The following is a 26,609-nucleotide window of genomic DNA, read 5'->3' as shown; positions in this document are numbered from 1 at the left end:
GCGGCATGACGTCATACGCTGCCCGGGATTCTTCTTCTGGAAACACCAATTCCAGGCGTCCCTGGAGCTGATCGGCAGTAGCGCGGGGTAAGTGCAGAAACGGGGCTGCAAGCCCCGTTCACCAATTTCTGGCCCAATGTGTAATGAAGACATACCCCTACAACACAAGGTGGATAACTTCTTGTTTGCCTACCGGAATGCGACACATGCAGTTACCAACCAAACTCCAGCCATGATGTTCTTCAATCGAAGACTACGATGCCGCTTGGATTTGGTTAAGCCAAACATCAGAAGAGATGTGGAGAACAGGCAGTTTCAGAATATGAATGAAAGGCCGACCAGGAGTTTTAAGATAGGTCAACCAGCTTTGGCCCGGGACTACCGCACAGAGAAATGGCAGCCAGGAACGATCTGCACACGGCAAGGACCTCTCATGTATACCGTGGACGTTGGAGAGAGCATTGTAAGACGCCATGCTGACCAGATTCTAGAGTCACTGGAAAACGTCAAATCCACACCACGATCCGATACACCTGGTGATGAAACTGAAGTATCAATTGCATCTACCTCAGAATCGGTGATATTGGAAGCAGATGAACCAAACAACGACGTTGATCCCGAATCAACTTTGCCTGAAGAACCTGATACCCCAAAGAGGCGTTATCCAGACAGAATCAGGAAGCCTCCTCAAAGATCTTATGTTCATTAATAAATAGACATTTTATTATGAACACAGCTAGCTTTTGCTAGACACTTTTATTGAGCACATGTGGACTAGGTACAGTATCTGTAGAGGCTTCCATCTTGACTGTTGCCTTGTGGGTAGCCTAGTGCCTCATGGGTAATGTAGTCTTAATATACATACAGCTGGGTAGTGTAGTCTTACACATACAGCTATATACAGCTCTACACAGCTCTACGGCTCCACCTAGTGCCCACTATAGAATGACATGTTATTGATCATTACATCCCCATTTCTTTGAGGTTTAACAAAATCAATATCAATCAACTTTCAAGAAAACAATAAAGATAATATCAGTAACACTTTTGTTAGTGCTCTATAAACATAAACATTTTCAAAACAGTCAACACATTTTCAAAGCTTTACATTGTACTCAAAGATTAAGTCTATCAGGCTCTTTTACTTCATGTGTGGATCTTCTCAACACGGGTAAGTCTGATGTGTCTTCATGAGATTGTTCTGGCGGTGAATGACAAGATGCAGTTGCGGCATTGTCATCAATCTGCTCTTGTATAGATCGAGGTCTCCTTGCGATCTTTGCTTGGAGAGGGTTTCAGTGTTTCCTTCACTCTTCATGCCATAACTCTCAATGTAGTCAATGCACTCTCGAAAAACTGCTGGCAGCTGGATCCCATCATACAGCATAGTCCTCTCAGCAGCCTCGGCTAATGGAACACCAAAGATTGGCCTGAGGGAAGAAGGAGTATCCACCGGAACTGCTTCCTGCTCTGGTGCAGGCTTCTTCTTTTTCTTTTTCTCTTTCCACTGCTTAACAACATCTGCTGTGGTTATATCTTTGGACTTTTTCTCCTTGTGTTTTTCCTCTTTGTGCTTTTCTTCCTTTGGCTTCTCTTTGACCTTAAAGTCTTTTTCTTTCTTCTTGGAGAAACTAGGCTTTTTGAAGACATGGATACCCTTTGGCCTTTTCATCCTTGATGGGCTCTCTGCTTCATCACCTGAGTCATCTGGTCTGCTTATGGCACAGTTTATACGGTAGAATCTCTTGACCAGTTCTAATTCTTCACAAGCTTTGTCACCTAGTATCGAATCAAGTCTTTCAGCCACAACAGAAAACATGAGATGATGCACTTTGTCTTTGACTGTCACTTTAAGTCTGCATACACCTAAGCTATCTATTTTCTGTCCATTATAGCTCTTCAGTAGTACTGACTTTTTCTGTATTTTGGGCTTTTCTTTCATATTTTTTATGTCACTCATACTGATTAAGTTTGCTTTTGCCCCAGCGTCTAGTTTCAAGGTAACTAATGCTCCATTTATCTGTAGTGGGATCATCCATTTGTCCACTTTTACTGCATTGACTTTATGTTCAGCATTGTCCATTTCTGATTGCTGCACATTTTCTGTATCTTTTTTGATATCGTCACATGACACCATTCCTACAAAAAATGTCTCACTTAAATCAGTGTCCTCAATTACATTAACTCGTTGCCCTTTCTTAGTTTGTACTTTTGAAAAGCATTGTTTGGAAAAGTGATTCTTTCCATTACACTTTGTGCACATTTTTCCAAACGCTGGGCATTGTCTTAACTGGTGTTTGTAACCACAGCGTTTACAATTAAAAATTTCATCCTCCGATTGCTTTTCATTTCTGTTCTGCCCACGTTTCTTCCCCTTATAGGACACAGCACCGACAGCAGCATTATCACTCATTACAATCACATCATTATTGATTTCACTGAAAGTCTTTGCGTGCTTTCGAGCTAGCTCGCTGGCTTGGCATATTTTCACCGCATTTTCCAAATTTAGTTTGGTTTCTCTCAACAGACGTTCCCTGACTTTTTTATCATGAATACCAAATACAATCTGGTCACGAATCATGGATGCTTTGAGCTCAGAGAAATTACATGTCTGTGCTTTCAGTTTCAGATCAGTTATAAAGCTATCAAAAGTCTCATTTTGCTGCTGTGTCCGAGAACAGAAGATGTATCTTTCATAGGTCTCATTCTTTTTGGGAGAGCAATGTGCATCAAATTTTTTTAGCACATCTTCTAATTTTTCTCTGTTCTCCTCTGGATTAAATACAAATGTATTAAATACCTCTATCGCCTGTGGGCCTGCAACCGTAAGCAGCAACGTTATCTTCCTTGCACCTGGCTTTGTACCGAATCCGATGGCTGCAATGTAGAGTTCGAATTGTTGTTTAAAAGTCTGCCAATTGTAGTCGATGGTTCCTGTGAGTTTCAAACGCTCTGGTGGCTTCAAATTCTCCATGTCGCTTTTCACAATTTTCAGCAGATCTTCACCATCCTGGTACCATCTTATGTTCATTAATAAATAGACATTCTTATTATGAACACAGCTAGCTTTTGCTAGACACTTTTATTGAGCACATGTGGACTAGGTACGGTATCTGTAGAGGCTTCCATCTTGACTGTTGCCTTGTGGGTAGCCTAGTGCCTCATGGGTAATGTAGTCTTAATATACATACAGCTGGGTAGTGTAGTCTTATACATACAGCTATATACAGCTCTACACAGCTCTACGGCTCCACCTAGTGTCCACTATAGAATGACATGTTATTGATCATTACAAAAGACTGAATTTATAATTGCTTAACTTCAGCTAATGTATATAGCAACTGTCATTGTAAATATGTTATTTAATTATTAATTGAATGTTATGTACTGTTTAGCTAAAAGGGGAGGAATTGTAGTGTATGTACTTTGAAGAAGGAACTATATTCTGCAGCCCCTGTATACTGCAGTACCAGTAGTGACCACCCCTGTATAGTAACTTTGTATAGTAGTTCCAGTTTTGTCTCCATTCAGTAAACACCTGTTATAACCAACTCCTGCAGTCCGTGTCTCAATTACACACGGACGTTCCACCAATTAACGTAACCAAGTGTAGGTCTTTGAAACCTTAGCAGAATGAAAGTGACAAATGTTTAGCAGGCAGAACACTCCTGAAAGTAAGAAATGGTTAACTCACTGAAAACGGCTGTTTCGCTATGTCAAACTGAGAAGGCAGCATTGATTGGCGACTAAAATGAAACCGGATGTTGACCCCTTTGTATACCGCTCCTACAGCGGCTATCGAATGAATCATACCCCCTCTTCATGCCGTTGTTCACACCAGGCACTAAGGCAGAGGGCAACAGTCAATTTTGCATCTGGGCCGTTAACGGGGCGTTCCAAACTCATTGACGTCATGATCTGGCAGCTGCTAAAGGCCTAGGCGCTAAATGTAAATCCCAGGTAAATATCACCTGCGGCATTGGATTCGCTGTGCCCCACTGCAAACCCATTAGCGCCCCGTTAGCGCTTCCCCCAGGCACTAATGGTAGGTGCTAACAGGCCAAATTTCTCCCCCTACATTTCTTAATACGATGGAGGTATAAAGCTGCACACAATGCTCCAACTATGGCCTTAACTTGTACAAATTCAGCGACGTTAGTAGACATGTAGATTTTTAAGGTTGGGAGTACAAGTAGAAAATTCCATAGAAAGGTAAATGAGATTCTGGATTTTACATAGGTACACTGAATACACTGAAAAGTAAGCAACTGTTGCTGGATTTGTACAAGATATTGGTTAGGTTACATTTGGGGTATTGCATGTAGTTCTGTGTACCCAATTATAGAAAGTACATTAGAACCAAGGAAAAGGTACAATGAAGGTTCACTAGAATTATACCAGAAATGAAATATTACCGTTATGAAGAAAGGCTTGAAAATTTGGGACTTTTCCCACAGGAACAGAGAAGGCTGAGGGGGATCTAATAGATCTTTTCAAAATTGAGAGGTTTTGAGAAGGTTAATAGTGAAAGATTATTTCCACTGGTAAATCATTAATAAGGATCATCATAGACATGGAATTATCATTAAGAGAATGAAATAGGAAGTTATAAAAATGTTTTCACACAGAGGTTATTAGAATCTGGAATGCTTTACCACAAGTGGCAATTGAGGCAGAGAGGGGGAGAAATTCGGTATCACCCCATTTGGGGTGCAATTATCGGCCGGGCGCAAAGTTTAGCGCCCGGCGCAAATTATCGCCACCTACTGCGAAATTGGTCTGCTTTGCCCCTGGAGCTGATTGCAGCGCTAAATCAGGCGCTGCACGACTCTCTTAAGGCGCTAAGCCAGAGGAGCGAGGCACTAACTCAGAGGGCGGGCGCAGCGCAGGTGCTGTCAGTTAACGATTGCACACAGACACGCTGGCGCCGGTCAGCTCTTAAAGGGAGGGTCAATCTTGATTTGCAGCCGCACCCTGCGCATCGGAGCCCTGAACCTCGGCCTGGACAGACCTGTTGCCAAATCCTGCAGCCAAGGACCATGGAGCGAGCGCAGCATTTCAGCGAGGGGGCCTTGGAGGCTCTGGTTGGCGCGGTGGAGTGCAGGCGATCTCTCCTGTACACGGAGAGTGGCAGGAGGCCTGTGCCCAGCGAGTACCGAAAAGCTTGGAGGGAGGTGGCTCACAGAGTGACCTCCAGCAGCATGGTGCCTAGGACCCCTGTGCAATGCAGGAAGAAGTTCAACGACCTCACTCGGAAACCTCTTCATCCTTCCATCTCGACCTCGCTTTATGGCCAACGGGTCTTGAAAGCCCCAATGCCCAGCACTCCTCCAACACCCATGGCCCTTTCAGGAAACTCATACGCACATTCAGCACTTTGCATACAGTAAGGGTTATTCGACCATGGGAGGCATTTCAGCCAAGAGCATGGCTGCACACAGTAAGGGCTATTCAACCATGGGAGGCATTTCAGCCAAGATCATGGCTGCACACAGTAAGGGTTATTCGACCATGGGAGGCATTTCAGCCAAGATCATGGCTGCACACAGTAAGGGCTATTCGACCATGGGAGGCATTTCAGCCAAGATCATGGCTGCATCTTTACTCAGACCCCGTCCTTTTTCTTGCAGGGCAAGCTGGCGCATAATAGGAGACAGCATCAATGGACCGGGGGAGGTCGGCCTCACCTTCAAGCCCTGACCGATCTGGAGCAGCGAGTCCACCGGATTGTGGCAAGCCGGATGCTTGGCCCCGTCGCCACTGGAGACGCCGACCCCGTTCTGGCCAGCAATGGTAAGGTCATTACCTTTTGACCTCTCTCCTTCCATTTGTTCCTCACAACAGCATCCTTTGACACTCTCGATCCAAATCAGTACATCGCTGCACTCATGCCTCCCTTGATGCCACCCTGTCCTCATGCTAAAGCCACTCTTGTACCTCCCTGCTTTCAGATGCTGATTCACCAGGTGAGGACTCACCCTCAAGCTGCCACTGGGAGTGAATCTGAAGGCGAGGAGGAAGAGGGAGCCGGACCATCAGCGCAACCCTCTGCCGAGGCAGCCCATGGCCATTCTGGGGACATGCCTTCCCTGGAGGGGAGCGGGGGGGGGAATGGTCTGATGAGGGTGAAGCTCCAGGACCCAGTGGGCTGCAGCAACGCAAGGGGGGTAGGGAAGCTTGGGGGCCTTCTCCCCGGAGGGAGAGTATGGCCTCGAGTCCTGCTACAGTGAGCGCAGAAGAGGTGCGGCTCCTCGCTGAAATGAGCGCCCAGGCAGAGCAAAGGCACACTGAGCTCATGGCTGCAGTGGCAAGGATGCCCGAATCCATTGAGTCACTGGCAAGGAGTGTCTAGGACTTTGGTGCAGCACAGGCGTCTGCCACGCAAATGCTAAGTGCTGCAATGCAGTCAGTGGCTGGTCTCATGCAGACGCAGATTGAGGCCACGCGAGCGCTAACTGATGTCACCCTCGCTGGATCGGGCAGGTTTCCCCGGGGCCCTCCCCGCGCCGCAGCAGGCCAGCAATCTGTGCTCCCGCAGATTGCTCCGCATGCTGAAGTGCTGCCCCGTGGGAGTGCCAGTGTGTCGGTCGAGCGGGGAGTTGCTATCCTCTCTCAGGATGACAGCATTCCTGCTGCCAGCACTGTCACATCTCCACTGCACTTGCTACTGCCTGTAGGACAGATTGCTGCTGCCCATGCAGAGTTGGAGCAGTCAGCAGCCGGGCCCTCCAGGCCCAGAGCTGGTCCAGGCCATCCCTCAAGGGCATCTGCAATCTCAGTTTCTGACACTCAGCAGCCTTCCCCCAGCCTTGCTGCAGCCACTGGGGTCCCACTGCGATGGAGCTGCAGGGTGGGAAGGGGGCAATTTCGCAAGGGAAGCAGATCACCCTCAAAGGGCAAAAAGTAGAAGGAGTGGCAAAATGTTGTTCATTGTTTTATTGAAGGTCGAGGATCGTGGTCATATTTTTTTTACTGTTTTGGACATTGTCTCCAGGTTGTGAGAGCCAGTTATGTGATTGACTGTTTCTTTGTGTGTTTCTTTGTATTACTTTGTCATGCAGGGAGGATACACAGTTTTGTAAATAAAGAAGTGTCTTTATTCAAAATGTGCATGTTTGCTCTTTGCACTCATTGTTGCCTTGACTGGCTTAGGGGTTGCGGCATGGTTCCATTCAGGTTGTTTGAATGGCAGAAGCCATTCCCTCAGAGGAGGCCTAGAAGCGACTTGCTATAAGCCTTTGACGTACGGCCCTTGCACTTTGTGCCTCCCTCCCGTCTTGGTGCTGCTGCTCCTCCTCCTCCACCTCCTCCTCCTCTGCTGGTGCTCCAAGGCCCGGTGGCATTGGCTGGGTCCTGAGGATTGCCAGGTTATGCAGCATGCAGTACACAACAACGAAATGGGAGACTCGCTCAGGCGAGTACTGCAGGGCTCCTCCAGAGTGGTCCAGACAGCGGAACCATTGCTTGAGCATGCCGATTGTGTGCTCAACGATGTTTCTGGTAGCTTGATGGCTCTCATTGTATCGTTCTTCTGCAGGGGTACTGGGCGAACAGAGCAGGGTCATCAGCCAGGTGCACAGAGGATAGCCCTTGTCCCCGAGAAGCCAGCCTCCTGGGTGAAGCGGGGCCTCAAAAAGGTCTGCCATAGAAGTCTGGCATAGGATGAAGGCATCGTGGCTGCTGCCTGGAAAGTGGGCATTGACAGCAAGTATCAGCTGTCTGTGGTCATAGACCAACTGGATGTTCAAGGAATGGAAGCCTTTTCGGTTGCGGAAATCCTCGGCATTCTCTTGCAGCGCCCGCAAAGCCACTTGGGTGCAGTCAATGGCGCCCTGCACCATGGGGAAGCCCGCTATTCTTGCTTATCCGGGGTCATGGGGAAAGAGATGTACTTTCATCTCCTTTTAAAGAGGACATTTGTGACTTGATGGATGCAGCAATGCACCGTGAACTGGGAGATATGGGCAATGTCCCCAGTAGCAGATTGAAAGGAGCCGGTGGCATAAAAGTTGAGAGCCACTGTTATCTTCACTGCCACCGACAGAGACGTCCTGCTCCTCAGCTAAGGTTGCAGATCTGGCTGAAGGAGGTGGCAGAGCTGAGTGACCACCTCCTTGCTGAATCGCAGCCTCCGAAAACACTGCCCCTCAGACATATTGATGTATGAGAACTGTTGTCGAAAAACCCTGGGAGGGTAAGGTCTCCTGTACCGACGCCTGTTGACCCTCCTCCGTCTGGCCATGATTGCCACTCTCTCTCTGCGTCTCTGTGCCCTCTCAATGTGATGGAGAAGCATGACGTTCCCATCCATTGCAGCCCACATAATATGTGGGCAATCAAAGTTATGCCGGTGAAAAAGCAAAGCAACTACAAAGTTACGGTCAGAAGCCAAAACTACCTCAGACAGCGTTGACTCAATGCAGAAGTCTCTCTTTCTCCCTTTGTCTCTGCAAATCTCTCTCTCTCTCTCTCTCAGAACGAGTGGTCCAAAAATGGCTACCACACAGAAGACAGGAAGAGCCCCCTTTAAATAGCGCCCCCCCCAGCCCCACAGCGACTGGGAAGCGTTCCAGTCAACCTGCCATTGGTAGCGACAGGCGGAAAGGAGGAGGGCGCTGTAATGTATATACCTTTAAGGGGGGAACTACCTTTTACAGCTCATGTATACTGCAGTACCGGCAGTGGCCACACCTGTATATAGCACTGAGTAGTAATCTGTACAGATCAGTTCCAGTGTGAGCCACGTTGAGTAAACGCCTGTTGTACCGTTCTCCTGCACTCTGTGTCTTATTATACACAGACACAACATTGGCGACAAGGCAAGTTCGAACCTACCTGCAACTCTGCATCACCTCCCAGGGATTCGTTCCTGTAGATCAGTGGATTGGAGGTCAAGGCCAAAGACTCGGGTGTCGACCACGGGCAACCGCCCAGTCATCCAGCAGAGACTCGAGAATTACGGGGTAGGCTGTCGAGAGCCAGGCTTGGCTTTCCAGTCGAGGTGGTCCAGCGAAATGGGCTGGCAACAGGTAGTGCGCAGGCCCTTCCCGGACAGCGGCGGGCTAGAGCCCGACCGAGCGGCACAGCAAAGGGCCGAGCAGCATCGACGGGGGAGAGAGAGAGAGGGCAGAGCGCACAGGGCGCAGCCAGTGTTCAGGGGCCGAGCAGCGTCGAAGAGAGGGAGAGAGAAATGCGCAGAAACCCACGAGGTGCCGCCATTGCTACGTGGACCGCCGAGAGCGGCGTTGGCAGCAGCGCAGGAGAAGCGTGCGAAACCTACAGGGCGCCACCATTGCCACGAGAACCGCCAGGAGCGGCGTTGGCAGCAGCGGGGGAGGAAGGAAAGCGCGGGAGACGCCATTTTAAGCCATTGGGAGACACCATTTTAAACCACACCCAAAATGCCGAAGAGTGGCAGTATCACCGCATTTGACAATGAAGTCGAAGATTGGACTACATATGTCAAACGAATAGAGGTATACTGCAAGGTAAATGAGGTGTCAGATGACAAGAAAGCATCGGTATTGTTAAATTTAATGGGTGCAAAGACGTATGGTTTATTACAAAATCTAGTAACCCCAACGAAGCCAATGGAAAAGAGTTTTGAAGACATAGTAACGATACTACAGGAACATTTAAACCCCACACCGCTGCTGATAGCAGAAAGATTCAAGTTTCACAAACGGAACCAGCATAAGGATGAAAGCAATGCTGATTATTTAACAGAACTGCGCAAATTATCGAAACACTGTCAGTTTGGAGTGGGACTGGCAGATACCTTAAGGGACAAGTTTGTGTGTGGGCATCAAAGTGAAGGAACCCAGAAACGGCTTTTATCTGAAAAGGACCTTACGCTGGACAAGGCTTTCAGCATTGCGGTATCATATGAAGCAGCAGCACGGGGCGCTGCAGAGATACAACAGAGACCGCAAGAATATGGCACAAACGAAATGTCATATAGAACAGAGAAGTGCTATCGCTGCGGCAGAACAACACACGACCAGAATGATTGCTGTTTCAAAGACAAAGTGTGCAGACAGTGTGGAAAAGTAAGACACATAGCACGAGCCTGCAGGTTGGGAAAGAAAACCAGCAATAAGAAACCTACCAAAGAAAAGTACAAGAAGGTACATAAGATGACGGAGAATAGTTCAGACGAACAAAAGAGTGATAATGACTCCGAAAGCAGGGAACTGAGTTGTCTGAAACTACATAATGTGATCACAATGGAGGATCACCGAACCATTTGGGTCACTCTCAAGATAGCAGGAGTCCAGGTAAAGATGGAATTGGACACAGGATCAGCCCTAACAGTCATAAACCGATGGGACTATGAGCGGCTATTCTCACACATACCCTTGAGAGACACAAAAATTATTTTGAAGACGTACACGGGGCAAAAAGTCTACCCCAAAGGAAAAATAAGGGTGACCGTTATACATAATGGTAAGGAAACACCAAAACTAGACCTGTATGTATTGCAAGATGGAGGACCACCATTACTGGGATGTGAATGGATCCGGAAAATGCAACTGGATTGGCATTCCATACAGGCACTGACTGTGGCTGACAAAAAGGATGATGAAGTCACACCTGGGCGACTGTCAAAGATCCTAACTGACGCGAAAGAAGTGTTCCAGCAAGGACTCGGAGCACTAAAAGGCATGACAGCGATGATTAAAATTGAAGAAAACGCAAGCCCAAAATTTTTAAGGCCAGACCGGTACCTTATGTGATCCGCCCAGCCGTCGAAGCAGAGCTGGAGAGTCTGGAATGTTCAGGTGTACTGTCCAAGGTAGACTGGAGCGAGTGGGCTACACCCATCATCCCTGTGATGAAAAAGTCATTGAGCAGCACGCCTGGGGAACCAAGGAAGGTTCGCATCTGAGGGGACTTTAAGGTAACAATGAACCCGGTCCTTCACACCGTACAATATCCACTTCCACGGATTGAAGATATTTTCGCCTCGCTATCTGGAGGTGGCTTCACTTAGCTTCACTAAGATTGATCTGGCCCAGGCGTATCTGCAAATGGAGGTAGAAGAAGCATCAAAAAAATACCTCACAATCAACACCCATAAAGGTCTCTACCAATACAACCGGCTGGTATTCGGGGTAGCATCAGCTCCGGCTATTTGGCAGAGGGCAATGGAACAAGTCCTGCAAGGGATCCCAGGGACCCAGTGTTATTTGGACGACATCCTGGTCACGGGCGAAAATGACAGTGATCACCTTGCCAACCTGGAGCAGGTGCTCACTAGATTGCAGGAATATGGGCTCCGAGCTAACCGCCCCAAATGCGAGTTTTTAAAAAACAGATCTCGTACTGTGGCCACATTATCGATAAAGAGGGGTTACATAAGTCCCCAGAGAAGATTGAGGCAGTAGTCAAGGCTCCAGCACCGGAAAATGTGTCACAACTGAGGTCGTTCCTCGGGCTGGTAAACTACTACCATAAGTTCTTGACAAATTTGTCTACAATACTATACCCACTGAACACCCTACTGCAAACTGGGGTGCCATGGAAGTGGAGTGACGAATGTAGACGAGCTTTCCAGAAGAGCAAAACACTAATCACATCGAAAGAGGTATTGGCCCATTACAACCCAGCATTACCAATTCGGTTGGCATGTGATGCGTCACCCTACGGCATTGGAGCGGTGCTGTCGCACAAATTCTCGGACGGCTCAGAGAGGCCAATAGCCTTTGCGTCACGATCACTAACCTCAGCCGAGCGTAACTACGCCCAGATTGACAGGGAGGCCCTCAGCCTAGTGTGGGGAGTGAAAAAGCTCAATCACTATCTGCACGAGCAGAAATTCACCTTGCTGACTGATCACCAGCCTCTTGTCTCCATTTTTAATCCGAAGAAGGGCGTTCCGGTGATGACTGCGCAACGACTACAAAGATGGTCACTTTTTCTAGGGGCGCACCACTATGAGATTGAATATAAGGGCACGAAACAGCATGGAAATGCTGATGGGCTATCACGCCTGCCACTGCCTACTGCGGAGGAAGCACCAGCAGTGGATCCTGTCGAAACATTCCATTCGACTATAGTTGAATACCTACCGGTAACTAACGCTTGTATCGAAAAGGAAACCCGAAATGACCCGACACTGTCTCGGGTATATGATTTGACGGTGAAGGGATGGCCATCACATGGCGACTCACTGTTGCCAGCATTCTCGACAAGGAGAGAACAGCTGTCAGTGTGCCGGGGGACCTTGATGTGTGGATCCCGAGTGGTAATTCCACCCAAGTTAAGGGATAGAGTGCTCAGTGAGCTTCATGAGGGTCATCTGGGAGGGGTAAAAATGAAAAGCCTAGCCAGGGCTTATGTGTGGTGGCCGGGAATTGATAAACAAATCGAGGACCTGACCAAGAGCTGCTCAGGATGCCAGAAAGTCCAAAATGCACCACCACAGGCCCCTCTACACCCATGAGAGTGGCCCTCATCTCCATGGCAACGGGTGCATATTGATTTTGCTGGTCCATTCATGGACTCAATGTTTTTAATAGCCGTGGATGCGCACTCGAAATGGCCTGAGGTCATCAAAATGTCCTCCACCACCACGGAGAAAACTATTGCAGTCCTACGGACCATTTTTGCCAGGAATGGCTTGCCAGAACAGATTTGCTCCAACAATGGACCACAGTTTGTGTCCGAAGAGTTCCGGAGGTTCTTGAAAAAGAATGGGATAAGGCATTACACATCCGCCCTGTATCATCCAGCCACAAATGGATTGGCTGAGAGGTTCGTACAAACCTTTAAGAAGGCAATAAAGGCTATGTACAATGACAACATTCTGCTGCAGCGCAAGGTGGACAATTTCCTGTTCACCTACCGGAATGTGACACATGCAGTCACCAACCAGGCCCCAGCCATGATGTTCTTTAACCGAAGGTTAAGATCTCGCCTGGATTTGCTCAGACCAAACGTACGAAGAGATGTTGAGAGTAAGCAATTCCAGCACATCCATGAGAAGCCAACAAGGAGCTTCAATGTAGGGCAACCAGTCTTGGCCCGCGACTACCGAACAGAAAAATGGCAGCCAGGAACGATATGCACACGGCAGGGCCCACTAATGTACACAGTGGACGTTGGGGAGAGCATCGTGAGACGCCATGCTGACCAGATCCTAGAGTCACAGGAACAAGTCAACCCCATGCCTCGCCCATACGTACCTGGTGATGAACCCGACGTACAGGTCGCATCTACCCCAGAAACAGTAGCATCGGAAGCTGATGAACCAACCGACGACAGGGGGCCAGAATCGCCTCCGCACCAAGAGCAAGACACTCGGGAAAGGCGCTATCCAGAAAGGATCAGGAAGCCTCCCGAAAGACTGAATATATAAATAGACTATTTTCAGCTAATGTTGCATGTTAAATGTGTTAATTGTAATTAGTTTGATATTTAATTGTTAAATGAGTGTTATGGTACTGTTAATCTAAAAGGGGAGGAATTGTAATGTATATACCTTTAAGGGGGGAACTATCTTTTACAGCTCGTGTATACTGCAGTACCGGCAGTGACCACACCTGTATATAGCACTGAGTAGTAATCTGTACAGATCAGTTCCAGTGTGAGCCACGTTGAGTAAACACCTGTTGTACCGTTCTCCTGCAGTCTGTGTCTTATTATACACAAACACAACAGGCACCATTGAATTTCTGGTCCGGGGTGCACCAAGGGCGTTGTACTCTGGAATGACGTCAAGATCTGCGTGCGCAGGAGAGTGGGCAGTATGATTTAGCGCCGCTGCTAAATGTCCTCTCAATTTCGCGAGAGGCGCGGGCATCGCCGCGCCCGGGTGCTAGTTGGTTAACGCCCTACTTATCGCCCTCTTAAGGCGCTAACAGGTGGTGCTAACAACTGAATTTCTCCCCCAGAGTGTTTAAACAGCATTTAAAAGTGAATAGCTAAGTATTAGAAAAGGAAGAATATGAAAGGTACAGGGCAAGGGAAATGGGATTACAGTAGATTGCTCCAGTTGAAGAGCTAGCCCAAGGGCTATTGTGATGGACTGAATAACCTCCTCCTATGCAGTTGTTTATGATTTTATGAATTTTGTTGATAATAGTTTAAAATACCATATACCAATAATATAAAATAGTTTAATTTCTTCCTAGGACCTTCTACCTCTCCAAGCTTTGCACTTGTGGGTGCACAGGAAGCCACAACGACTCAGCAAACAAGAAAATCCAGATGTACGGTTGGAAAATTGAGTTTAAAAAAAGATTTATCAAAGAAAGACAAGAACAACAATCAGTTTATGAAGGTACAAAGAGCATGGGATAAATTTTGGAAAGCACTAACTAAAAGAATTTTTATTATAGATGTGTTAAAAATAAATTCTTGTTCAATTTTTGAAACATTTTCCATTACATAGCAATATTTCACTATAAACATTTGTTTCTTACTAATTCCTCTGGGATAATTTGAGTCTGCCTGCAAATCTAAACCCACCTGAAGAAAATCCTTTAATTTCTGATGCCTCATATTAATATAGGAAAAAGCATTGAAATCATAACTGTATTTAAATTATGGACAGGATGTGATTCAGCTACTAATCTAAAATTTTAATTATTTTTTATTTGGATCAATTAAATCTTGGAATACTCAATGTATTTCATACCTTTCAAAATACACATATTTTCTAGCAGTTAATAGCTGCAAAAACTAGTTTCTATAAATATTTAATATTGAATATAACTAAGTGATGATAAGGAGATTAAGCTGCAAGTAATTTCAGAACAATTGGATTGTTCTTCCCCCACAGCCACCCCGGCCAACCCCGGAAAATTGCTGCTAAATAAAAGTAAGGTCAAAATCTATTTCTTGCCTGCACGTAACATGCCTCCAAGGCAGAGCACGAAGCACTTCTAATTAGAATTGTCCCAACAGAAATAAGAGATATCATCAGATGTCACTGCTATGACCCTCACATTGTAAATATGAGGAAAAGGAACTTTGGTGACCTCAGATTGGAGGGGTGGAGTGAGAGAGATTTCCTCTGATCACTCTTTATAGAAACTTTGTAAAAGCATGCATGAATTACCATAGGATGCTAATGTGTAAATGCTTAAAGCATTCACCTGAATTTCCTCTCTTCACTGTATTAGTGGAGATGTTATCCCATTTAAGATAAAGGGCTTAGTGCTCCTGTTAAAATAGCAGAGAAAGGAATGTCAGATGAATGTGTTAAACATTCATCCGCTATTATCCCACATCCTAACTTCAGGGCCAAAGTGCTTACGATATTGATAAATATAGAGAACCTAGGAAACCTTCCCCCTCAGTAATGGCACCACAAATCTTCCATTTTTGCAGTGTGGTGGGACATCCACCGCCACATAGATATAGCCATGACTTCAGCCAATCTTCTGGCCTTGGGGTCATTTAATATTTTCTGGTGGGCTCCCCAGACTCTGCCAACGGGTTCGCCAATCATGGGGTTCAAATTTTTCACCGCAGGCCTACCACAATGTAGCATGCTGGACGCCTCTGAGCTGCCAGAAAAGTTATTATTATTTTTTTCAATCTAGTGCCATGGGCTATTCAATTAGTCCTTTTCTGCATTTTAAAATTTAATTCCACACCCTCCCCATCTCTGGTGTCCAGCGTTGCTATGGGTCAAGTAACAGAAAATAATTGGATCACACATTCCTGTTATTTGAATATTGTTTACATACGGCTGCCCATATAAAGATGGATGTGTTGGATGTCACCTGTCACCTCCAGCGAGAAATCCAATTGACAAGAAAGTGGGATGATTACAGTTGTCATAGGGATCCTGTATATGTTTCAAAGTCTTTATGTTGCGCTATAATATGAATCTTTAAATTACAAATACCTTCATGTATTAAGATGAAATTCCATTGCCAGCTATAATAACCAAGCTGTTAATCTGTTTATTTTAAATGGATTAATCCCCACCTTAAAATAAGTGACAAAGAATTTGATGTAAATACTTTGAACATTCACAGTTAATATTTGCACTGTATAATTTCAAGTCTATGTAAGTACCAGAGGTTGAGTCCTGAATCCTTCCCTTTCATCTACTGATCTGTGTGCTGATTGAAATTACAATGTTGTTGTAAGCATGTCTGGCTCATGAACAGTGAAAAACTACCTGCTGGGGCTCCTCGATGCTTCAGTTGTAAATTTGCTGCACAGTGTGGCACTGAACAATACAGACCCAGCAGCACTCAGTTTCAATTCTTGGACTGTGCTGAATTAGTTGATCACAGTTATGGCAGAGGTGAGGGTACTAATTAAAAACTTAACAAGGATGTGAAAAAGGATCATTTGGCCCGTCAAATGCAGTCCTTCCACAGACTAAGTACAATCTACCATATGATGGACTCTACCCAGCCCATCTAATCTCCTGAATGTAAGTTCTGTAAAAAATACTCCCTGATCACAAAATAATCAAGCAAACAGCCAGAAAATTCACATCTCTACTATTAGGTGTCAGCCTTGGCTCAGTGGTAGCACTCTCACCTCTGAGTCACAGAATTGTGTGTTCAAGTCCCACTCCAGACACTTCAGCACATCCTCTTGGCTGACACTTCAGTGCACTATTGAAGAAGTGCTGCACTGTTGGAAGTTACTCTCAGGTAGATGTAAAAGAGCCCATGGCACCATTTGAAGAAGGATTTCTACTGGTGTCCTGGCCAATATTTATCTCTCAACCAACATCACTAAAACAGATTATTTGCTCATTATCTCATTGCTGTTTGTGGGACCTTGCTATGTGCAAATTGGCTGCTGCATTTGCTACATTACAACAGTGACTTCACTTTAAAAGTATTTAATTGGTTGTAAAGCACTTTGGAACACCCTGAGATCATGAAAGGTGATATATAACTGCAAGTCTTTCTTCCTTCAATTCAACCCTGTTATACTGCTTTTACAGGCATTTCCCCTTACCCTGCTCCTAGTATTTGATAATGTCAGTGTCTAACTAACCCAAACAATTATTTAACCAGCTGCTCTTTGAAGGAGCTAAATGATACAACTTCAAGAGGTTTGTTGAGAGTTTTTTCCACACAACCACAGTTTTGCAGGGTAAATATTATAGGGTAATGGTCGACGGGTGTTTTTGTGACTGGAAGGCTGTTTCCAGTGGTGTTCCACAGGGCTCAGTACTAGGTCCCCTGCTTTTTGTGGTATATATCAATGATTTAGACTTCAATGTAGGGAGTATGATTAAGAAGTTTGCAGATGATACAAAAACTGACTGTGTGGTTGATAGTGAGGAAGAAAGCTGTAGATTGCAGGAAGATATCGATGGACCGGTCAGGTGGGCAGAAAAGTGGCAAACGGAATACAATCCAGAGAAGTGTGAGGTAATGCATTTGGGGAAGGCTAACAAGGCAAGGGAATACATAAAAAATGGTAGGACACTGAGAAGTGTAGAGGAACAGAGGGACCTTGGAATGCATGTCCACCGATCCCTGAAGGTAGCAGGACAGGTAGATAAGGTGGTTAAGAAGGCATACGGGATGCTTTCCTTTATTAGCCGAGGCTGTATAAAACACTAGTTAGGCCACAGCTAGAGTACTGCATACATTTTTGTTCACCACATTACAGGAAAGATGTGATTGCACTAGAGAGGGTACAGAGGAGATTTACGAGGATGTTGCCAGGACTGGAGAATTTTAGCTATGTAGAAAGATTGGATAGGCTGGAGTTGTTTTCTTTGGAACAGAGGAGGCTGAGGGGAGACTTGATTGAAATTATGAGGGGCCTAGATAGAGTGGATAGGAAAGACCTAGCAGAGAGATCAACAGAATTAAAGTAATATGTAGAAGGATTGGAGGGGAGTTGAGGAGAACCTTTTTCACCCAGAGGGCAGTGGAGGTCTGGAACTCACTGCCTGAAAGTGTGGTAAAGAAAGAAACCCTCATTGCACTTGAAGTGTCGTAACCTGCAGGGCTACAGACCAAGAGCTGGAAAGTGGGATAAGGCTGGATAGTTCTCTTTTGGCTGGCACAGACACGATGAGCCGAATGGCCTCCTTCTGTGCCGTAATTTTCTCTGATTCTATGAAAACATCAACATTTCTAGTCTGACCATACATTGACTCAGTGTGACCTGGATGGAGAGAAGAAAAATGAGGCAGGGTTCCTGCTATCCAGTGACCCCTACCAGAATATGTGCCTTGGCATCAACTGGCCCTCCACAGTCAAATAGCTCACTGATTCTCACTGTCTAAGCTTTTCTGAGTGGCAAGTACTGGTTAACCAGTTTATTGATGAGTTTTATGAGGAGCCCTTGATGGTCAGGCAATATAGATTTCTTGATTTGGGCTGCATGGTCTAAAAATAGAAAAATTTAACATCCCCAGATCCTCAATTAGTTCAAAGTCTTGGCCTAGATGTTCACTTTTGAGGATTTGGGGTGCATCTCCATCATGGCGGGTCTTCCACCCACCACATAGATGCACCTCTGAATCTAGTGATCCTTCTGACCTTGGGATCATTACCAGATTTCAGACTGGCTCCCCAGCCTCTGCTAGGTTGCCCAGCCAGAATGGGCATGGAGGTTTGCTGCAAAACGCATCTTAGAAATTTTAAAATACCCACCTCAGACTTGTGCATCGCTGCACTTTGGTCAGGTTCTCATCCTTTAAAAATTTGAACTACCCCCACCCCACCCCCACCTTTGCCATAACAACACTGGATGGCAGTGACCAATCGGTGGTGTTCCTGCCATCCAGCGCTGATATGTGGAAATTGGACGATGTATTTCTTTCATTTGCTTCTGCTGACAACACACTGCTGGGCCCTGCCTGAAGGAAATCAGGCAGTTGTGAAAATGAACTCCTGCCCACCCTAATTCCACTGAAACATTGTCTGACTTCCATAGGCCAGTTACATTTTGTTGAGCGTAAATGGGAGGAATCAATAGGTTGCCAAAGAGTTTTTAAAACTTGACTTTGTGCCTCACTTTAGGTATGTTATACCTGATGTGAAACCCGAGCAGTGTGAGGTAAAACACAAAAACAGATCTTGTATTTATGTAGCATCTTTCACATCCTCAGGAAATCCCAAAGTGCTTCCCAGACAATTAATTACTTTTGAAATGTAGTCATTCCTTTTCATAGGGAAACACAGCAACCAGTTTGTGCACAGCAAGGTTCCACAAACAGCATTGAGATGAACAATTACAATTCAATTTTATTTGTCATATATGTAGCAGACGTGTGTACTGCACAATGAAATGTTGATTTTTACAAGTCCTCCCAACATTGGAATAAGTATAGCATAACAATGATAAAATACTAATAGAAATACAGTAATAATAAATAAAACAACAGTAATAAATAATAATAAATTATACGTTCATGAGTCTTATGGCCTGGGGGTAGAAGCTGTTTCAAAACCTGCTGGTACGAGACCATATGCTTCGGTATCTCTTACCGGACAGGAGCAGGGCGAAGAGGTTGTGGCTGGGGTGGCTCGCGTCTTTAATGATTCTCAGGGCCTTCCCCCGGCACCTCTTGGGGTAGATATTCTGGACAGCAGGTAGTTTAATTCCTATAGTATGTTGTGCAGCTTTCACCACCATCTGTAGAGCCTTGTGGTCTGTGGCAGTGCAGTTGCCATACCAGGTAGTGATGCAGCCGGACAGGATACTCTCGATGGTGCACCAGTAGAAGTTGGTGAGAATCTGGGGGGCCATTCCAAATTTCTTCAGTCTCCTGAGGAAGAACAGGCGTTAGCATGCCTTCTTCGTTACGACTTCGATGTGATGTGACCACGTTAAGTCCTCCGTAATGAAGCTGCTGACCCTCTCCACCTCAGCCCCTTCGATGTAGATTGGGGTGTGTCTCTCCCCCTGCCGCTTCCTGTGGCCAGCTAATCTGATTTTGGCAGTGTTGGTTGAGGGATAAATGGCAACGAGCTGGTATTTACACCTCTAACTTTTCAGGTGGTCTGCAGTCAGAGTACTGAACCGACTCTATAATTATAGTTCACATTCCACAACCATTTTACATCAGCAGAAATGATGGTATGATGGCCCTCAAGAATACTGGTTTAAAAGGGTCCAGGTGCACTATATATGACTCTGCCCCCCAACTTATCAGCAATTCATCGTCAGTGGCTTTTACTGGGCACAGTTTAAGTGTCATGCGCTGCGCATGCGAAGACCCGGAACTTGCGATCTGTCAAGTTTCGCATCCGCTGCAAAAACACTTTCACTGGTGCAGAGTTGGGCTATTTGCCCAACTACCGCCCAGCGAATGCCCACAAAACCCTTATGCCTGGTAAAAGCAGGTGTAAGGCCTTCTTTTACCAGCATAAGGGTTAAAATAAATGTTAAAATAAAATGTTAAAAATGATTAAAGCATACAAAAACATTTTAAATTAGTTTAGGTAAATTTTGGCCTGTTTAAATTTATTTTTCAAACAATTACATTTTTATTTTAAATACCTAATTAAAGGGTCTTTTAATTCATTTATTTAAGTGGTGTGAATTCTTATTTATTTGGGGATTTCTAATATGCTTATGGGGATTCCATACGTAAATGGAATCCCCATAAGCATCATAGGAATCCCCCTTTTTGATTGGTTGACCGGGCCCACATGATCCGCATGCGCCCCGGGATCTGTGGCCTTTATGCAGGCGTACGCCTGCAGGCCCAAGAAGGGAATTCTCCATAGCTGTGGAGCCAAGAGGTAAGTACGGTAATATTTTGCGGGTTGGAGGCATACTCCAGCGGTACGCTTCCGACCGCAAATTCTGGGCCAATATAATTTTAACATATTGAGGTTTTGTCCCCTTTTTATTTTCCCCTTGCCTTTTCTGGATATGACAACAGCAGTTTCCAAAGTTAAATAAGTTACTCCACGAAACAGCAATTTATTTTGCAATAACATTCTCAGAGTTAACAAAATATGAGTTCAAATCCCACAATGGCAAGTAATGAAATTGAATTCAATAAATCTGGAAATTTGTGATCTGGTACCAGAAGAAAAATGACCACAAAAGCTGAAGGATGTTGTAAAAACCCAACTGGTTCACTAATTTCCTCAATAAAAGGAACCAACCACCCCTTCCTGGTCTGACCTACACATGACTCCAGTGCAATATGTGGTTGATTCTTTGGGGGAAAAATTGGGTTGCTTTGCACCTCCCATTAGCGCCCCCGGGTGGGCCGTAACGGGGCACAAAGCCCCTAGCACCTGGGCGCAGCGCCGCTGACACCTCCTGTGAAATTCAGGGGGAGGTTAGCGGCAGCGGCAGCCGGTAGCGCCCCGCGGTGCTGCGCCTCCGGCGATAACGTCATCGCTGTGCGCAGCACCCCGCTTGCGCCCCGGCCGCAAACATCAGTTGCACACCTGACCTATCGCCAGCCATGGTGGCGCAAGTTAAAGGGCAGGTGTCGGGTGGCCATTTTCTTTTGACCACCTGCCAGCTCCTGCCACCTTTTTTATTCAGGGTGCCGGCTGCGATCGCTCAGCCCGGCACTCCTCTTGAGTGCCAAGCTGCTTTCCTGGCACCCAGCTCCCCGGTGGTCCAGCAGGGCCCCAGTGCGCGCAGTGCTAGGCCCCTCCCCTTTAATCAGGGGAGGGAGGCCTGCAATACGTGTGGCGCTGTTGCACGTAGCGCTGTGGCGATATTCACTTGTAGTGCCCCAGGAAGGAGGGGGAAAGCTTCCAGTAGCACCCCGCCTCCTGCTTGGGGTGCTACCACTGAATTTACAGTGCTGGAGCGCTAACTTTTTCAGGGTGCTAAAAGTAGCGCCCTGGTAAAGTTAGCACCCCAAAGGGGGCGCCACTGAATTTTTCCCCCTTAATCTCTAGACCTTCTATGTGGTTAACTCTTAAAGCTTTCTGAAGTGGCCAAGCAAGCTACCCAGTCGTACAAACAAAGGCTGAAGAAGAAGGCCCACGATCACCTTATTAGGGCAACTAAGGCAGTGACCTTCCCAGCATCATCCACCACCTGAGAACAAATAAATAAACTTTTATAAATTTGCATGCTAATACTAATCCAGCTGTCACAAAAGAAGACAGATGAGCCAGCCTCGGCCTGTACTTACACATTAAATGTGTTCACTGCCAGGATTACAACTACACTACCAGCAGGGCTTTGTGAGAGAGAGGACAAAGGTCACAAGAGTTTTGGATTAACTAAAATTTTTAAAAGGTGGAGGAGGGGAAGCAAACAAGGAGAGTATTAGAAAGATGCCTTCTGAAGGCGAGTAACACCTGTTAAAGGAGTCCTGACCCGCTCATAATTCTTCAGTGCCCCCCAGGGCTGCCAACCAAAGGTAGTACTTAAAATTTTGTTTCTTTTAAAAACCACCTTCCTGTGGAGTTGCAATTCCACCCCCACCCCCCGCCACTCCGTAATCCGCTCCAACCCCCCCCCCACTCCTAATAATTGCTACTGATGCAAAGCAATATGAGGTTGCTTTGCAGCATCGTACCGTTAGTAAAATGATCAAACCTCTATATTTAGATTTATATGATTTTTTGTTTCTAAAATCTATTAATTAATCCACAGGCAATGACCACTTTATCTCACTCTGTGCTCAAAGAAAGCAACATTGAGGAATGGGAACATAAAGGTAATAAGGACTTGAGTGCCCGGGTTATTGCTTAAAGGTATATTTGGCAATATATTTTGAAGATAAACAATAGAATCATAGAGTGCTAAGTCATAGTCATTACATTTTCTGGCCATTGTACTGTAAAAATCAAAGAAAGAAGGTTATAAAAGAGTGTGATTATTTCCTCTCAACACTGCTACCTTTCTTTCTGCATAGAGATGGTGCCTACATGTGTAAGGAACTTAAATTCTTGGAAAACTGAGTATAAGTGTAGAGTAAGCCAAACTTTTTTGCTGCTGCTGAACTCCCCTTGGATGTTATGCAGGCTTTTGATTACTGTCAAGTAGTCTGGAAGTTTCGCTGTGGTTTTATTAAACGTGCGACTAATTTGTTGGATGTTTGCTGCTGTTTCTCCTGTTTTCATGCTGTGTACTGATTATTGCATGCTAACTTACAACCACAGTGTGCGCCATTATTTGCTATTGATGTATTTTTCTGTGCCTCACTTAGACCATTCCTGCTGTTTTATTTATTTTCTACTTTGGCTGCTAATTGGCCAAATTTCTGTTTTGTCACACATCTGCTGTTGCCTCATTGTTGAAAGTTAGAGCGTTTTCATTTATGTGAATTCTGCTGCTGCCATCAATCAATATTTGATGGTAACGTTTTCATCTTTGTCAGTTTTACCAACGAAGTCATACATGTTCCACGGGGACTCTTGAGCTGGCAAAGCCCTCGTGCAGCGAGCGCAGAGCTCACTTAATGCAAGCAGAGCTGACCTCGTGCCACTTTATTAGGTCCGAATAAAACTTTAGCCCTCTTTGTGAGGCCTACACCTTGCGTTAGAGAAATCACCCAATGGGGGAAGGTGGAGCATCTAGCAGCTTAAATATAAAGGTAAAGCAGCCATTTAAAAGTAAGGGACCACGTATGGGCGCAAACATTCATTGAGCCATTTGAAAGGCTCAAGTGGATTTAAAAGAGGTAGCAGTCTTTGCAAAGGCTATAGGGGTAGTGGTGGTGGTAAAGAGGGAGTGGCTAGAAAAAATGAAGAGAAGGAAAATCCACTGTGACAATATGAAACAGAATTTGTGGGCTTGTGAAGGAGTGGCGCAACCCCAACCCTATGCTTGATAGCTGGCTACTGCTGCATGAGGTGGGTACCAAGAGGGTCACCTTGTCTGGCACTCCAGGGCACCCTCCGCAGAAGAGGGCAGTGCACTGGGCCTGGCAGGGGGTGGCTGCTAGGCTCAGCATTGAGTACAGAACCTGCAGAACCCGGGGACAATTTCAGGAGAAAACAGTGCCCCCTAATGAATCTGGCAAGGCAAGACCACCCAACAGCACCATGTATTGTATAGACAGCACAAGATTGCTGCCACAAAATATTGCCACAATTACTGCACATCCATGGCAAGCTCTCACAGAACCTTACATCTCTTTCATTGCATCTCATGCACACCCATACTTCAGCAAGGCACACATTCAAACTGCAACTTACACATGAAAGTATTGGCAATCTCACCTTTCAAAGGGTATTACAAATCAGTTGATTGTAACATAATCTAGCTGCAGGACATAGTTACTTATTGACACAGTATGGGCTGCAGATTGAGCAGGTGTCTGTCACACTGGACATCATAGGCATGTAAGAGCATGAAGGATGTAGGGGAAAGTGAAGCAATAGGCCTTCTTCAAGCTCACATTTACTATTGTCCTGCTTTTATGTTTTCTTCCCCTTCTTTGCTCATTCCCACAATGGCAACACACACTGAGTCGTGAATGCAAACTCCGTTTGAAGGTTTCTTTTGGAACCAACATTCTAACTTTTGTTCCTTTTCTGTTGTAGGCCTGAAAGAACAGCTTTCTAACAGTGCCAGTGGTCCAGAACAAGACATCAACTCTGTGTCCCTCACACCAAAGTTAGCAAATAGCGGCACAGTTACACACATCCCAGAGGATGCAATTAGTAAACTTGATGAGATAGTACCGGATGAGGCAGAGTGCACAGGTGAGGAGTAAATGAGGGCAAAGGAGAAGCAGGAACCTGCTCTGCAGATGTCTATATAGTTGCCATCAATCATATCTTTACTTTTTGAAATGCAGCGGTTTGGTGAAATTGGGCAGCTGTGTTAGGGGCTTGTTGCTCTTCAGGAAGAAAGCAAATGAAAGCACTGGTCATACTGACTAATGAACCAATCACCTGTTTGATATATGTGTGGCCAACAACTTAGTTGGTTCTGTGAGCACAACAATGTATGTTAACGTAAAAATGGCCTCAAAGTCTTTGCTATTTTCTCTTTAAAGTAACATCGAGAATTAAGGGCTATAGCATAAAAATTCTGTGGATCCTTTAGAGGGAGCAAAACTGCAGGGGTGGGGGGGTGGCGGTGGGGGTGAGGGGGTGGGGGGGTGGCGGTGGGGGGTGGGGGTTGGGGGTGGGGGGATGGGGGGAGGGTGGGTGGGGGGTGGCGCTGGGGGGTGGGGGGGTGGCGGTGGAGGGTGGGGGGGTGGGGGATTGGGGGGTGGGGGGTTGGGGGGTGGGGGGTGGGGTGGCAGTGGGGGGGTGGGTGGGGGGGTGCGGTAATTATCCACTTTTTCAACAAAAGAGGAGAATATGCCCAGAGTTTCTAAATTGAATATGAATCCATAAATTGAATAATGAATCTATCAATTACCTCAAAAGGGTAGCAAAGAAGAAGTCCAATATGATAAACAATGGTCCACATCACAACAAAGAAACCACAAAACACAAAAAAAGCCTTAACTGGCCTGAGAATACAGTTGACAAACATTTAAATCCACAACTCCCTCATATTCAAAACAAGCTGATAAATGTGAAATATTTCTTCATTAATAATTGTATAGTAGAAGAAGTGAGTGAACACTATTCTTAATTTGGTTGTTAGTATCAGTTTGTAAGGTCATGAAATAAGATTATGAAAATTCAAAGTCCATATTTGTTTGCTGCAGTTGAACTACATAAATTATAATGTGTCTCTCTGGTATCGGCAGCAGTTCTTCTGCATTTCCAATGCATGATTAGTTCAAAGGAATAAGTGCAACAATGGCTGGAATTTTTACCTTCGAGAAGGGTTGCATGGGTGCGGGTCGCGTAGTGGGTCGAGAGCCGGAAGAAGTGAATAGTGCGTTCTCCACTGCGACTTTCAGTTAATGGCCCCGATTAAACTAGTCATGCACGTTTGCTGGTCCTATTAAATGGTGCGGGTATGATGATGTCATCAATGACTCATTTCCAGCGGGGATATTTACAGCAGCCTTGGCCACATCGCTTTTGAAGGTTCATGTAGGAGTGTGGAGGGAGTATTGGAGAGGAGTTTTGTAAGGGGTGGTGTGTGTGGTCAGCTTTGCCTCTGATTCCCTGAGCGGTGTCGAATCGCTCCCACTCCCTTGGTTCTAGACCTGGACTTATTTGGGGGTTGTACTGAAATTGCAGCAAATAACTGAATTTGATACAAGAACTTTGGTTTTTATTTGAGACAAGAAAATACACACAACACAATAATCTTATTACTCTAAAAGGGGGAACACTTCGGAATATACGAGGGAGAATGACAATAGACAAAATACTTTACACCTCCCAATCCCACTACACTAACTAGGTTGGATTCCAGAGGACCAGGGAAATGCTCACCAAACGCAGGAATAGTTTGTAGAGTGGGAAAAACTTGCAGATCTTCGGTTTCTTCCGAGTTGGTTTCTTGTTGGTCGCGGTGGCCCAATATTACCTCGTTGTTGGTAATATTGTTGGTTGTTTGTTTCGTGGGGCCCTTGGTTGCCGCAATTCCTTTCCGTTCTCCTTCTGTTGTCCCGAGGCTGATGTCTTTCGAATGAGCTGTGCTTCTGTCTGTGTCTGTTCGAACTGTACTGCTGACTTCAATTCACTGACTGCTGTTTCAATTCTCTGACTGAACAAAACTGATCGAACTGGTCGAACCCATCAAACTCATCAAACTGATTTTGTGGAGACAGGTCTTTAGTTTATACTAAACGAAGCCTGCTAATCTTGTTAGAT

At 45.7% G+C, this 26,609-nt stretch overlaps 1 protein-coding gene across 2 annotated transcripts in view; it reads left to right on the top strand.

The window, feature by feature from the left end:
- The window catches only part of LOC147123290 (uncharacterized), a 277,352-nt gene that overhangs the window by 179,790 nt on the left and 70,953 nt on the right, over nt 1-26,609 (top strand). For both annotated transcript variants that reach the window (XM_085970222.1, XM_085970227.1), the window contains 3 exons: nt 14,136-14,284; nt 22,528-22,591; nt 24,423-24,584. In XM_085970222.1, coding sequence (XP_085826348.1) covers nt 14,136-14,284; nt 22,528-22,591; nt 24,423-24,584 — 375 coding nt within the window. The remainder of the gene's footprint in view (nt 1-14,135; nt 14,285-22,527; nt 22,592-24,422; nt 24,585-26,609) is intronic.

This window comes from Somniosus microcephalus, chromosome 2 (assembly GCF_052327205.1).
Source record: "Somniosus microcephalus isolate GS21.2 chromosome 2, FLI_Smic_1.0, whole genome shotgun sequence".
Lineage (NCBI taxonomy): Eukaryota > Metazoa > Chordata > Chondrichthyes > Squaliformes > Somniosidae > Somniosus > Somniosus microcephalus.
The sequence above is the reverse complement of the archived record's forward strand: the minus strand, read 5'-3'. Positions and strand labels throughout refer to the sequence as shown.